The sequence below is a fragment of the Fusarium verticillioides genome, chromosome 1 (assembly GCF_000149555.1).
Source record: "Fusarium verticillioides 7600 chromosome 1, whole genome shotgun sequence".
NCBI classification, from domain to species: domain Eukaryota; kingdom Fungi; phylum Ascomycota; class Sordariomycetes; order Hypocreales; family Nectriaceae; genus Fusarium; species Fusarium verticillioides.
Window position 1 is genome coordinate 3,748,103 of NC_031675.1, and position 12,608 is coordinate 3,760,710.

The 12,608-nt window shown below is 49.3% G+C and overlaps 6 protein-coding genes and 1 non-coding gene across 7 annotated transcripts; 4 read left to right on the forward strand and 3 right to left on the reverse strand.

Annotated features, from left to right (window-relative positions):
* Window positions 1–273: 273 nt before the first annotated feature.
* On the forward strand, window positions 274–1,427 carry FVEG_00832 (hypothetical protein). Its single transcript, XM_018887451.1, has one exon. The coding sequence runs from the start codon at window positions 698–700 to the stop codon at window positions 1,325–1,327; it is 630 nt and encodes a 209-aa protein (XP_018743213.1). The 5' UTR covers window positions 274–697; the 3' UTR covers window positions 1,328–1,427.
* Window positions 1,428–1,505: 78 nt separating this feature from the next.
* Window positions 1,506–5,480, reverse strand: FVEG_00830 (ubiquinone biosynthesis monooxygenase Coq6). The gene is made up of 2 exons (XM_018887449.1): window positions 5,237–5,480; window positions 1,506–5,188 (listed from the first exon to the last, which is right to left on the reverse strand). The coding sequence occupies exons 1-2, from the start codon at window positions 5,403–5,405 to the stop codon at window positions 3,894–3,896; spliced, it is 1,464 nt and encodes a 487-aa protein (XP_018743211.1). The 5' UTR covers window positions 5,406–5,480; the 3' UTR covers window positions 1,506–3,893.
* Window positions 1,928–4,307, forward strand: FVEG_00831 (NADH-ubiquinone oxidoreductase 49 kDa subunit, mitochondrial). The gene is made up of 3 exons (XM_018887450.1): window positions 1,928–2,775; window positions 2,826–3,567; window positions 3,619–4,307. The coding sequence occupies exons 1-3, from the start codon at window positions 2,128–2,130 to the stop codon at window positions 3,633–3,635; spliced, it is 1,407 nt and encodes a 468-aa protein (XP_018743212.1). The 5' UTR covers window positions 1,928–2,127; the 3' UTR covers window positions 3,636–4,307.
* A 545-nt stretch (window positions 5,481–6,025) lies between the features above and the next one.
* Window positions 6,026–8,208, forward strand: FVEG_00829 (hypothetical protein; the record flags this gene model as incomplete). The annotated part of the gene is made up of 2 exons (XM_018887448.1): window positions 6,026–7,503; window positions 7,617–8,208. 2 exons carry the CDS (start codon window positions 6,026–6,028, stop codon window positions 8,206–8,208), a joined length of 2,070 nt encoding a protein of 689 aa, XP_018743210.1.
* On the reverse strand, window positions 7,402–9,971 carry FVEG_00828 (ATP synthase subunit 4, mitochondrial). Its single transcript, XM_018887447.1, has 4 exons — window positions 9,733–9,971; window positions 9,199–9,647; window positions 8,913–9,135; window positions 7,402–8,859 (listed from the first exon to the last, which is right to left on the reverse strand). The coding sequence occupies exons 1-4, from the start codon at window positions 9,761–9,763 to the stop codon at window positions 8,834–8,836; spliced, it is 729 nt and encodes a 242-aa protein (XP_018743209.1). The 5' UTR covers window positions 9,764–9,971; the 3' UTR covers window positions 7,402–8,833.
* Window positions 9,972–10,112: 141 nt separating this feature from the next.
* Window positions 10,113–11,881, forward strand: FVEG_00827 (hypothetical protein; the record flags this gene model as incomplete). Its single annotated transcript, XM_018887446.1, has 3 exons — window positions 10,113–10,732; window positions 10,796–11,678; window positions 11,735–11,881. 3 exons carry the CDS (start codon window positions 10,113–10,115, stop codon window positions 11,879–11,881), a joined length of 1,650 nt encoding a protein of 549 aa, XP_018743208.1.
* Window positions 11,882–12,206: 325 nt separating this feature from the next.
* Window positions 12,207–12,288, reverse strand: FVEG_14740. The gene has a single exon. It is a non-coding gene; the product is annotated as a tRNA-Ser (tRNA).
* Between the last annotated feature and the right edge of the window lie 320 nt (window positions 12,289–12,608).

The window sequence follows — 12,608 nt, forward strand, 5'->3', positions numbered from 1 at the left end:
CGGTAGCCATAGATACAATTCACTATAGTCGTTACGTATAAAAAATGGTTAACGCCTTGTCGACTTTGTGCAAGAATTACGAACCAGTAGTGTCTTTCACCCAGTATTAATGAGTACTTACATACCTAGGTAAGCCTCAGGGAGCAAGAAAACATCAGACCTTTGAATATAAGGTGTTAAAATAAGCTTAGTAAAAGCTATCCTAAACTTTGCCTAAACTTATACTAAGTTACTTGAATTGTTTTTTATTCGTTTAGGACCAAAGTTCTGAGTTTTCTTTCGTCCCCTAGGTACGAAATCCGGGTGTCTTGCTACGTACCTTGTGGTTCGATTATAGGTACTTATATTTGTGGACTTGTCGTAACCTCCCTCGGCATATAATGCAACTGCCTGTACGGAGTACGGATAAGACACTAGCTGCGTGTAGGGACTTTTGTATATCGGCGAGCACGGCAACGATAGCCCCTTTTGAGGCATCGCTGTCGTGAGTCACTGAAGTGCTCATATCGGCAGATACACATTTGCTTTAAATACCAACTCATAAGCTGGAGACATCTCATTTTCTGGACTGTCGAAGTAAGCCCGAGTTACACTACTTCTAGTCTGCTGTTCTTGTTTGAAACATCACAAACACTTGCGCCTTGGAGAACACCACTTGATCCGACGAACTTGCTATCTACTTCAAGGAGCACCCACCATGGCCAACACAAGAAAGTTAACAGCAACTTCGCCAACATGCGAGGAGCCGGGAGCAAGAATACTCGAGACACAAAGACTCATCCTCCGTCGATTCTATCCGTCCGATGCAGAAGTCATGTCCCAAGCAGCTGACAACAAGTCCATCTCCAAAAACCTGCGCGATGGTTTCCCATCCCCTTACACACTGGCCGATGCATTGTATTTTATCAACAACGTAGCCAACAAATTTGATGGTGCTGGTCAACACTGTGGCATCTTTGTCAAGGCCAACACAACAGAGAACCCTTCGTCGGAACCGATCTTTATAGGCACTATAGGCATGATGGCCAAGAACGACGTTTATTTCCGCACGTGGGAGATGGGCTACTGGTTGGCTGAGACAGCCTGGGGAAAAGGCTATGCAACTGAAGCTGCCAAGGCGCTCATACGATGGTGCTTCGAAACATGGCCCGAGTTAAACAGGATCGAGGCGTGTGCCTATGGGGGCAATAAAGCAAGCCAGAATGTACTGAGGAAGTCTGGACTCTTCGAAGAAGGCACCAGGAGAGGTGCTGTTTGCAAGAATGGGGAACTGGTAGACGAGGTTCTGTTTGGTCTGTTGAGGAACGAACTACATATAGCTGAATAGGAGTAAAGGAAGATACAGACCTGACACTGAAAAGATAACACTTACAATACAGATTCGTTTATCATATCAATCAGAACGCTAGTTCAACTTGACATTAGGCATGTGAATTTTCATCTCGGAGATATAAAGAAAATGCAGAGGAGCAAGATCAACTCCATTTATAGCTCCAAGATTGTGCGATGAAATGTATTGCCAAAGTTTACCCAGTCTTTGCCTTGCAGTCAAGATTAACTCATAGATCGAAAGTGCCTTGTATTAGTCACTATTCTCACTTATGCAGAGATTGTTAGCTAGGGGGAATCAAGAATTCCTCGTCTTGAGCCTAGAGAATAGATGACGGCTTGAATTCTTAGCGGCAAGTTGCAGCGATGAGCTCAGGTTATTCAAAACGTGAAGGTTGTTTTTCATAAGAAGAATACAAATCTCAATCAATACATGGTTTTCGAAACGCCTTGAACCATACAAGTTTGTAGAACGACTCTTCTCAATTACAGTATACTACTCGGCCGAGTGATGCGATGCAATTGGTGACAGATGTTGGTCGCGGAGCAGAAAAATCAACGAGTAATAGTTGACTTCTGATTGGTCAGCCTTCCGCAAGAATAATAGTCCGGCCCACCACCAAGAGCAAAGCTCCCAGGTTTCGACACAGATCCCCGGACCGCGGGAGATGACGGCCACTATCACGAAGGCGAATTCCCCCTCCATCAACCTGCCATTGACCTCGAGCCAGAGGCCCTCTCGGGAGACTCTACACATCTCGTCTCACTAACGGCCGTCCCCTCTCTGCTCTTTACACAATGGCTTCCCTCCGATTCGCCAGCCGAGGCGCCAAGAGCCTGTGCATGCGGCCAGCAACATTCGCTGCCCGCCCTTTCTCGACGACCTGCCTGCGAAAGTATGCCGCCGCTGTCGAGCCCGTCGGCACCAGACTCATCCCCGTTGACGAGGACTTCTCATCCGCCCAAGATGCCTACGGCCTCTCCAAGCCCCGAAAAGCCGGTACCCGAAAGTCGCGCGAGAACTCCGTCCAGGACCGAAAGGTTCGACACTATACCGTCAACTTTGGTCCTCAGCATCCCGCTGCCCACGGCGTGTTGCGTTTGATTCTCGAGCTCAATGGTGAAGAGATTGTCCGAGCGGACCCCCACGTCGGTCTGCTGCACCGAGGTACTGAGAAATTGATCGAGTACAAAACTTATCTCCAAGCTCTGCCTTACTTTGATCGACTTGATTACGTCTCTATGATGACCAACGAGCAATGTTTTTCCCTTGCTGTTGAGAAGCTTCTCAACGTCGAAATCCCTGAGCGAGCCAAGTTTATCCGAACTCTGTTTGGCGAGATCACTCGTATTCTTAACCATTTGATGTCTGTTCTCTCACACGCTATGGATGTTGGTGCTTTGACACCTTTCCTGTGGGGTTTCGAAGAGCGTGAGAAGCTCATGGTATGTGTATCATGCGTGGTTGACGAAAATCAGCAATTGACATGTTCCAGGAATTCTACGAGCGTGTTTCCGGCGCCCGTCTCCACGCTGCCTACGTTCGACCCGGTGGTGTTCATCAGGACATCCCCGTTGGCCTTCTCGACGATATTTACCAGTGGGCTACCCAATTCGGCGACCGAATCGACGAGACCGAGGAGATGTTGACTGATAACCGTATCTGGATTGAGCGATTGAGGGGTGTTGGTGTTGTTCCCGCCACTGAGGCCCTGAACCTATCCTTCACTGGTGTGATGCTTCGAGGTTCTGGTGTTCCTTTCGATGTCCGAAAGAACCAGCCATATGATGCCTACGACCAGGTTGAGTTCGACGTTCCCGTTGGAACCAATGGTGACTGCTACGATCGATACCTCTGCCGAATGGAGGAGTTCCGACAGTCTCTCCGCATTATTCACCAGTGCCTCAACAAGATGCCCGCAGGTCCCGTCCGTGTTGAGGATTACAAGGTCTCTCCTCCTCCTCGATCCGCCATGAAGGAGAACATGGAGGCACTTATCCACCACTTCTTGCTTTACACTAAAGGCTACGCTGTTCCTCCTGGTGAGACCTACTCTGCCATCGAGGCCCCTAAGGGTGAGATGGGTGTGTACGTCGTTTCTGATGGTAGCGAGCGACCATACCGATGCCACATTCGTGCTCCTGGTTTTGCCCACTTGGGTGGCTTCGATCACGTCTCCAAGGGTCACTTGCTGGCTGATGCTGTCGCGGTCATTGGTACTATGGATCTGGTGTTCGGTAAGTTTGCTTCCTTTCTTTTACTGGGAAGTCATGCTAATCCAATCGTAGGTGAGGTCGATAGGTGAAGCATTTTCGAAAAGAAAGAAGGTTAGAATGGGTTTCTTTTGTTTGTAATCATAGCTGATAGGGAGACCACGGTAAATACTCCCACAAACGTCGTGTGCTCGAGCGAGAAGCTATGTAGAGGTGATGCGTGTTCTGAAATAGCAATGAATCATCTTATTTCCATTATTCTTGGGTGTGATAGGTACAGTTCTAGTGTTACAGACAAAAGCAAATGCTTTGAGGGCTGGAGGGTTTATCTGGCCTGTCTGGCCAGAAGTCTACAAAAGCTTAGTACCAGTCCCAGAAGCCTGCTCCATAAAGAAATTCTTCAGGGGGCCGAGAGCATTGACAGCCCGAAGACCAACTGAACGAAGCGGCACAAGAGGACCACTCTCGGCAGAGTAGAGTTTATGAAGCTTATCACAAACGTTAATAATGACATGGTTGGCGGCATAGCGCTCGTTGTTGTATGGTTCGAGAGACAGCTGAGTGCCAAGGTCCTGACCATGGGAGACAGCATACTCAATCGTTTTGGCTAGGCTCTGGACATCCCCTTGACCCTGGTTCAAGCCTTGACCAGCCAAGGGGTGAATAGTGTGCGCCGCATCGCCGACAAGTGCGACGCGTTCGCCAGTGTATGTGTCGGCATGACGCATCTTCAGAGGGAAAGAAGCGATGCTCCCCTCCTGAACTCCAACAACGGTCTGTGGAAGAGACTCCGCGTCAACATGAGTGTGCTGCAAGCGCCAAGATAGTTCCTCCACCTGGTTGTTCTCCTGTGTATGCATGAAACCAATGTCGACGGGACTCAAACGGAAGGCGGCGTTGACCATAGCGATGAAGTCTTTGAGGCTCAGACTCTTGAGCAAAGCCGCCTTCTCAGGTGCAGTAGACCAGACCAACGTAGCGTATTTTCCAGGCATAGGGAGCATTGCAACTGGGCCCGTAGGCAAGAATCGCTGGTACGCAATCTTGTTGAATTGGCCGCCCCAGCCCTCGCCTTCGAGCTCGAGGGTTGCCACAACGCCGTGTCTACCATAGTCCCATCCGCGGCTGTTGATACCGGCGAATGTGCGTACTGGACTGTTTGCCCCATCTGCGCCAACAAGAAGTCGTGCTGCTAATGACTGGCCACTTGAGAGCTGCACGACTGGCCAATCACTCAGATCCAAGTCTTCGGTCTCCTTGCCCAGATCAATACTCTCCACTTTCGTCTTGTCAAAGACGTCCACTCCGCCGAGTTCTTGCAATCTCTTGAGCAGGCCGGATGTCAAGTTCAGATTTTCAGCCATGTAGGCAATCGTCTTGTCCCCGGTCGTACTGGGTGGCCAGTCGAACTCTATACGGGCACCTGTCACTCCATCCCAAACCTGCATCTCCTGGTAGCCCTGCACACGTTCACGCTGTAAATGTCGCCATGCACCGATTTTGTCGAGATATTGAGCCGACGCAGGGGTAAGAGAACTACACCGGTTGGAGAACTGGGTCAAAGGGAGTGAGAACGACTTGGTTTTGGAAAGGTCCTGGGCTTCGATGAGGGCAACGCGGAGACCAGCCGTTAGAGGATTGGCCCCTACTGTTTGTTAGTTGTTTGCTGATTGAGCGGGCAAGAAAAACTCACGAAGAGCTGTCAGCAAGCTCAGACCTGCTGGCCCACCGCCAACACATACAACATCATAGATATTATCCTGTGTTGAAGTGGAAGCCCGGCGCAGCTGATACTGATATTGTCGTACACAGCTCCGACAGACGAAGCCGGGCTTTCCCAGCACAGATTTCCGATTCAGCATTGGTATCTGATATCAATTGATCCCCTAAGTTCGAAGAGCCAAGCAAAAACCCTTTTCCAAAGTATGATTTGGAGCTCCAACAAATCTTTAACAAGCCGTACCTCAATCGTTCGATACTACTGGGTAGCTGGCGGAACAAAGTGGCGCAGCATGTTGCTGACAATATGTGTGGCGGTGCTACACCAGGCACACCTACTTAGGTACAGTACATGGTAGCATGGCGCATGGGTGGAAGACCCAGCGGGTCAAGTGACAGGGGAGTGCCTCTGTACCACGAGCTTGATTTGAGTTGCCACAGACAACCGTGCTACTTAATTTATCATTGCGTCAAGGGTCTCACCCGTCATCAACAATTCGCCTGTCAACCTAGAGACATACACTTTTCACACGATCCATTCCCCCACTGCCACTAAAATTTGCTGCTTTTTTGCAGTCAGTTCGTTTGTGAAGACGAAACTTGATCAATCTTCTCCTGTCTTTGATTGTCACATAAAGTCCATTGTGGGAGATCAGGAGTGTTGCGTGGCCCTTCTTTGTTGTTCTCGTCCTGCCTACACGAAGAGGCATAGGCGGTCTCATTCCTGCGGCCTGAACACCATCCCGCATCGTCATCCTCGTTTATGCTTCAAAACTCTTTTCGCTTATCGTGCTCCTCCTTGGTCTCGACTACCGCCATGGCCGACATGGAGGACTACCTCGAGGAAGGGTTTGACCCACGTTCAGTCACTGTTCCGCGTTTGCGATCGATTCTTGTCACGCATAATGTTGAGTACCCTGCGACTGCAAAAAAGGCCCAGCTTGTTGAGCTGGTTGAAGATCATGTACTAGCGCAGGCCCCAAAGCTGCGGGCTCAGCGCGCCCGAGCCAAGAGATCGAGTATGGGAATCGTGAATGCTGGCAGTCCGGAAGATAACGGCACCTGGGATGACTACGAGCTCCCACCTCCGTCGACTACTAAGAGACGTTCGAAGTCTCCTCGAAAGTCGTCGGCGCGTTTTAAGGGTGAAGATAATGTCCTGACGACTCCTGTGCCCAGGAGTCCTACCAAGCGCAGTACACGGTCAGTAAGCCGTGCGCTCTCTCACGCTGACGACCACGACAACTACGACGCCCCTCGTTCCATTCGCCAACCGAGGAGAACAGTCACGCCACAGATCAAAGATGAACCACAAGAAGAAGAGACAATCCTGCCCGACCACGAAGAAAGCGTGTTCACTCACGACAACCCTTTTCAGAGTGGCAGTTCGCCTGCTCAACATAAGACACCCACCAATCGCCGCCGTACAATCGCCGACGACTCCATCAGAAGTGTAAAGTCATCGTCCCGGCGCAGGACAGGTGGCTACAATGACGATTATGAAGATGATGTTGAACCTACTCCAAGATACCGCGAGCCGACTCCGGACTTACTGGAACCTGGCGAGGAGTTCACTCCGAACGAGCAATTGGAATTGGAACAAGCTGCAAGTCGGGGCGAAATGGAGATCGAGCCTCGCAAGCCTTCTCAACAGGTATCTCGAAAAGGTGGTTTTAAGGCACCTCTCTTTGTCCTCTTGATGTCTCTTTTTGGAGCCTACCTTGCGTGGTATCGTCAAGAGAAAATCGCGGTTGGCTATTGCGAAGTCGGCGGTCAAGCAAAACCACTCTTTTCGCATGACATTCCTGTACCCGACGCTCTTGTTCCTTTCGTTGAGCCTCAGTGCGAGTCTTGCCCTTCGCACGCGTACTGTTACCACGACTTTTCGGTTCGTTGCGAAAATGGATTTATCCTCAAGCCGCACCCATTGTCTCTCGGTGGGCTAGTGCCACTTCCCCCTAGTTGTGAGCCGGATGGCGAGAAAGCGCGCCGCGTTAAAGCTGTAGCTGATAGAGCTATTGAGGAACTCAGAGATCGCCGAGCTCAGTATGAGTGCGGAGAGCTTGTTGGTGTGGATGGCAAGAAAAAGGAATCTCCTGCGATGGCTGAACATGAGCTTAAGGCGACCGTGAGCCGCAAGAGGTCCAAGAGACTCAACGAGGACGAGTTTGATGAACTGTGGGCTGCCGCCATTGGCGAGGTCGCAGCTAGAGATGAGGTCGAGATCATTGAGACAGCACCGTAAGTTCTTCCTCTCTTCACAGCTCAGGGCTTTCACGACCTATCTGGCGACAATTTCATTGCTCTACATGTTTCTGACTATGGACTAACCAGATCCACCATTGACCCTACAGATCGTCCAATTCCTCCGATCTTTCAGACAGACGGCTATCGTCCTCGTCTCTCGCTCGCCTTCCGTACACCTGCGCGATCAAACGATCAATCCGACTCGGCCTGGCAAGATATAAATTCCCAGCTGGATTTTTGATCGCTGCAATTCTCGTTATTTTCTACTTGCGAGCCAGATATCGGAAGCACGTGGCTACATCTGCTCAAATTCCTGCTCTCGTCGACCTAGTGCTGGGTAGACTTGCCAATCAGAAGGAACTAGGTGAAGAAGGCATCGATGATCCTTGGTTGTTTTTACCGAACTTGAGAGATGACGTCCTCCGGGCTATTCACTCATTGTCTGAGCGAGAACGCATCTGGCAGCGGGTTCGAGCTGTTGTGGAACAAAACAGCAATGTTCGAACCAGTCAGCGCGAAGGAAGAAGCGGCGAGGTAGGTCGCGCTTGGGAGTGGATTGGCCCTGTTGCTGGTGACGGAGCAAGGAGGCGACGGAGCGGCCGGGTATCACTCGGTCCTAATTCTCAAGTAGAGTCGCCAGAGCCAACAAAGGCAAACCTCGATGTTAAAAAGTGGGAGGAATCAAGACCGATCTACTAATACTCACGTTCAATATTTTTCGCCAAGTTTCCAGCTTGACGCATTTCTTAATTACTATTTCCTCAATGTTTGACGAAAGGGGGTGGTTCTCTTGGACAAAGGTATCAAGCATAGAGCATCTGCCTTTGGAATTGGAATTGGCGTTAGAGGCTGCTGGTCTTTTCCATGTATGATTAATCATGTGTAGATGCACGGTACTTTCAGGACAACCTATATTCATATTCATCAATGAACCTCGAGTAATGATGAAGTATTGTGACCAAATGAGGCTGTTTGCGAAATACTCCAACAGTGTACGGCGGGCATTTGTCGAAATGATTCACCAGGAATGACGAAGTCGTTGTGCTGAAATGTTTTGTTTTGGACATTTGCTATACACCGAGAATAGGCGATATCGGCGGATTCCGACCTTTCCCGACGAGCAATTTACAAGCTCCGACAAACCCAATTGAGAACAATCGACCCAAAACTTCCCAAGATCTCACGGGTAACAGCTTTCCGACAGTGAAGTAACTAGGGTCTTGATTGATTCGGCTAATGCACAGGTGTTGTTATGACACAGAAGTGGTACAAAGAAAAACCGTGGAATCTAGGGACCGAGACTCTAGCGGCGGCGTGTAATTATCTATTGGGCCTTGGAGGCAACGATCTCTGGGGGGAAAGGTTAGCGATGCTATTGATTGGCAATAATCGGCTACACGTACTCTCAACATCAGCAACACTCTGCTGGAGGATCTGCTGAAGGACCTTGGGGTTCTCAAGCTCCTTCTGGACCTTTGCGATAACGGACTGAGCGAGCTCCTTCTGCTGTCGCTGCTTGACCTGGCCTTCGTATCGGACCCAGGAGTCAAGGACGGTCTTGGCCTCAGCAGCAAGAGCAGTCTTCTGCTCCAACTCGAAGGCTTCAGCTTCAAGCTTGGCGGTCTCCTACAAACACAAGCATAATCAGCCACATTTCTCGCTACCATCCAATGCACACCTCAGAATTACCTTGGAAACCTCGAAAAGGTTCTTGGTGATCTCAACGACGCTGCCCATCTGCTTGACGTCCTCGATGCGGCCCTTGACGGCCTCGGTGTGGTCGGCACGGGCGCTGTTGAGGATGTTCTTGATCTTGTTGTTCTGCGTCTCAGCCCACTCCCTGTAGGCAGGGCCACCGTACTTGATCAAGGCACCCCAGACTGAGAGAAGCGAGATGGCGATGATGGTCTCCTCGTTCATGACGTAGTACTCGCTGGAGATGGCGTAGATGGAAAGACCAGCGGCAGAGCTCAGGATGGCACTCTTGCTGAGCAGACTGTTACCGGGAAGAGCGTCAATGATGCTCTGGGCCTTCTTCTTGGGGTCCTCGGCGGGAACATTGCTGTTGTATCGCGCGGCGGCAACAGAGATGGTAGGGGCAGCTCGGCGGGCGAGGACGGGTCGAAGGAAGGGAGCGCCTACAGGGAGTCAGCATGAATCGGAGGTGCGCCAATTGGGTTCGAATTGGGTTCGGTTCGAGAGATTCGAGATTTCTTCACATACCGACGGCGCTTCGTGCCAAGCGTGACGCCATTGTGAGATGGTTCGTGATGGGGGTATCCGGGGCTTGTCGTTGATCGGAGAGCTGGATGTGAGGTTGAGGTTTTATCGCGCTAGTTCGGCAACAATCAAGAACACGTGACCTCAATACATCAGATTTAGATCTGGGGCCGGCATTTTACCGTTGGCTTATGGGTGGATATGATTGGCCAAATTTTCAATGATCAAAGAAAGATTTCGAGATTTTGCTTTCATGAACTTGAATGAAGTAAGTTTTTCTCAAAGTAATGACTTTCACTTTTTGAAAAAGTGAAAATTAGCAGTTCATTTCATTGCGCAAATCATATTAAACGGATTCATCATACCCCTCTAGCAAACACGCGATGCCAAAAGCGGCTTCTGCAGAGGGCCTCAAGCGTAAGAGGTCTTCTTCAACTCATGAGAAGCCCACTACTGAGCGACGAAAGAGAGCGTCGTCAACATCCAGCAATGAATCCGAAGATGCCAGCGCGAAAATTCTATCAATGGAAGAAGGGATTCTAGAGTCACGGAAGAACTATAACGACCTCACCATTCTGCTCAGTACTGCAAATGACTTAAAGAATGGGGGCCAAGAGAGCATGCTCTCTACAGTTGTCTTGTGCCGAATCTTTATCCGATTACTCACTCAGGGCTCTTTGATCGCCAAGAAGACTCTATCTGAGAAAGACCTTTTTATTGTGGGATGGCTGAAGGAGCGGTATGCCGAGTTCAAGAAAATTCTGGTTACTATTCTACAGGATGAAGAGTTGGCGACCCCAGCATTGACCTTGTGCATGAAAACGCTCAAGGCAGAAGGCGAGTTCCTTTATGACAAGGACGAGTACACATTCCCTCGAGCTTTCCTTCGAGAGATTGTTTCCTCATTATTCGAGAGCAAAAATGAAGATGTGATCAAGGCATATGTGGAAGAGTATGTGGAGCAATACGACGATATCCGCTACTTTACCTTCAATGCAGTCAAGTAAGTCTTCTCTGGTTCTTTTCAAACGCTAACTCAAGGAGCTCTCGACTGACCCTCACCTAGACACACTGTGGAGAAACAAGAAGGCAATGCTTCGCCAGAGCTCTTTGATCGATGCTTTGCGCTCTTGTCAGCTTTGGATGGTGTCCCTGAATCTGCCGATCAGCTTGAAGATTTCTTCGTTCCCAAACCAAAGAAAAAGACACATAATCTACGAAACGTCAATCAGCACAAGAAACAAGCTCAGGAGGCATGGCTATCTCTCATGACCCTTGTTGAGGAAAAGGACCAACGAAAGCAAATTCTCAACGTCATGTCGACCGTGATTGCTCCTTGGTTCACAAAACCTGAGTTACTTTCGGACTTTTTGACAAATTGCTACGATTCGGGCGGTTCGATGTCTCTTTTGGCTCTGTCCGGTGTCTTTTACTTGATTTCGGAACGCAACCTGGACTATCCCTCATTCTATACCAAACTCTACTCTCTACTCGACCGCGACATTCTTCACTCCAAGCATCGATCCCGATTCTTCCGTCTTCTAGACACATTTCTAGCTTCGACACATCTACCAGCAGCCATGGTGGCCAGCTTCATCAAGCGCCTTGCTCGTCTTGCGCTCAACGCACCCCCTGGAGCTATCGTTTTCGTGACTCCTTGGATCTACAACCTGCTCAAGCGTCACCCAACATGCACATTTATGATTCATCGACAGGTTCAAGATCCAGAGATGAAGAAGCAAATTGAGGAGCACGGTGTTGATGATCCTTTCCTCTCCGAAGAGGCGGACCCTATGCAAACAGATGCGATAGAAAGCTGCCTTTGGGAGCTTGTTCAACTTCAATCGCATTATCATCCCAACGTTGCAACTATCACCAAGATCATCTCGGAGCAGTTCACAAAGCAATCTTACAACATCGAAGATTTCCTAGACCATTCCTATGCCACTGTAAGCCCCCATTGCCTCGGCAATATATGTAGGGAACTTTGCTAACAGTCACATAGCTCCTCGAAGCCGAGATGACAAAGGATGTAAAGAAGGCACCTGTTATCGAGTTCCACATCCCTAAAAAGGTCTTCATGCCAAATGGCGGGGAGGCTGAGGCCGAACCAGATAGCCTCCTAGTTAAATTGTGGGACTTTGGCAACTGAGGTTAATTGAGGATTATTTTTGATACCATGCACACACATGTCGTTCTGGCGGAGACCAGTTCATAGGGGAAAACACGGAACTCGGTACTACTCTGGTATATATCAGCAGAATATATGCTGATAATAATAGAAATTTAGACCTTCCATATCAGAGACAACATACCTCTAAAGTTCTGGATGTTTCAAGAGAGATGCCGAAGCCATACATAGTGAACCGAGACTTGGAACCAAGCAAGCTGAAGATCAAGTGACAATTTCCTATCTTGTACTTTGACATAGGTACGCAAAAAGATAAACATCCGACCCTGTAAGTGATCGGTTCCATCGACGCGGGCCTGATTCGAACAGACGCCTCCGAGGAGAATAGATTTCTAGTCTATCGCATTAGACCACTCTGCCACCGCGCCTTCGCTGAGGATTGATTCCGGTGAAAATTATTCAGCATCAGGATCATGTCTGCTCAGAAGCATGCCCTACCGTGTGGTTCGTCCATTGATGTTGTAGATGGAGATAGGCCTCGTGGTTTAGTCGCATCACTTGCATACTTACCTTATTAAGGTAGTAGGTAAGTAGTAGATATTTTCAGACTAATACTGACCACAGAACAAGTCGGTGCTTCAAGTGGTTCGATGAGTACCTCCTACCTTATCTTAGTGGGTAGGCAGGTACTTGTCGATCCAGTACCTGACCTTAGTCTACCGTACAGGTATGTACTTCAAGTAGGTAT

Coding starts and splice junctions, on each gene's coding strand:
- FVEG_00832 (XM_018887451.1), top strand. CDS start 698: ATGGCCAACACAAGAAAGTTAACAGCAACTTCGCCAACATGCGAGGAG.
- FVEG_00828 (XM_018887447.1), bottom strand. CDS start 9,763: ATGGCGTCACGCTTGGCACGAAGCGCCGTCG. Junction 9,648..9,732: donor CTTGGCACGAAGCGCCGTCG/GTATGTGAAGAA, acceptor GACTCCCTGTAG/GCGCTCCCTTCCTTCGACCC. Junction 9,136..9,198: donor ACCTTTTCGAGGTTTCCAAG/GTAATTCTGAGG, acceptor TTGTGTTTGTAG/GAGACCGCCAAGCTTGAAGC.
- FVEG_00830 (XM_018887449.1), bottom strand. CDS start 5,405: ATGCTGAATCGGAAATCTGTGCTGGGAAAGCCCGGCTTCGTCTGTCGG. Junction 5,189..5,236: donor GAGCTTGCTGACAGCTCTTC/GTGAGTTTTTCT, acceptor AACAAACAGTAG/GGGCCAATCCTCTAACGGCT.
- FVEG_00831 (XM_018887450.1), top strand. CDS start 2,128: ATGGCTTCCCTCCGATTCGCCAGCCGAGGCGCCAAGAGCCTGTGCATG. Junction 2,776..2,825: donor AAGAGCGTGAGAAGCTCATG/GTATGTGTATCA, acceptor GACATGTTCCAG/GAATTCTACGAGCGTGTTTC.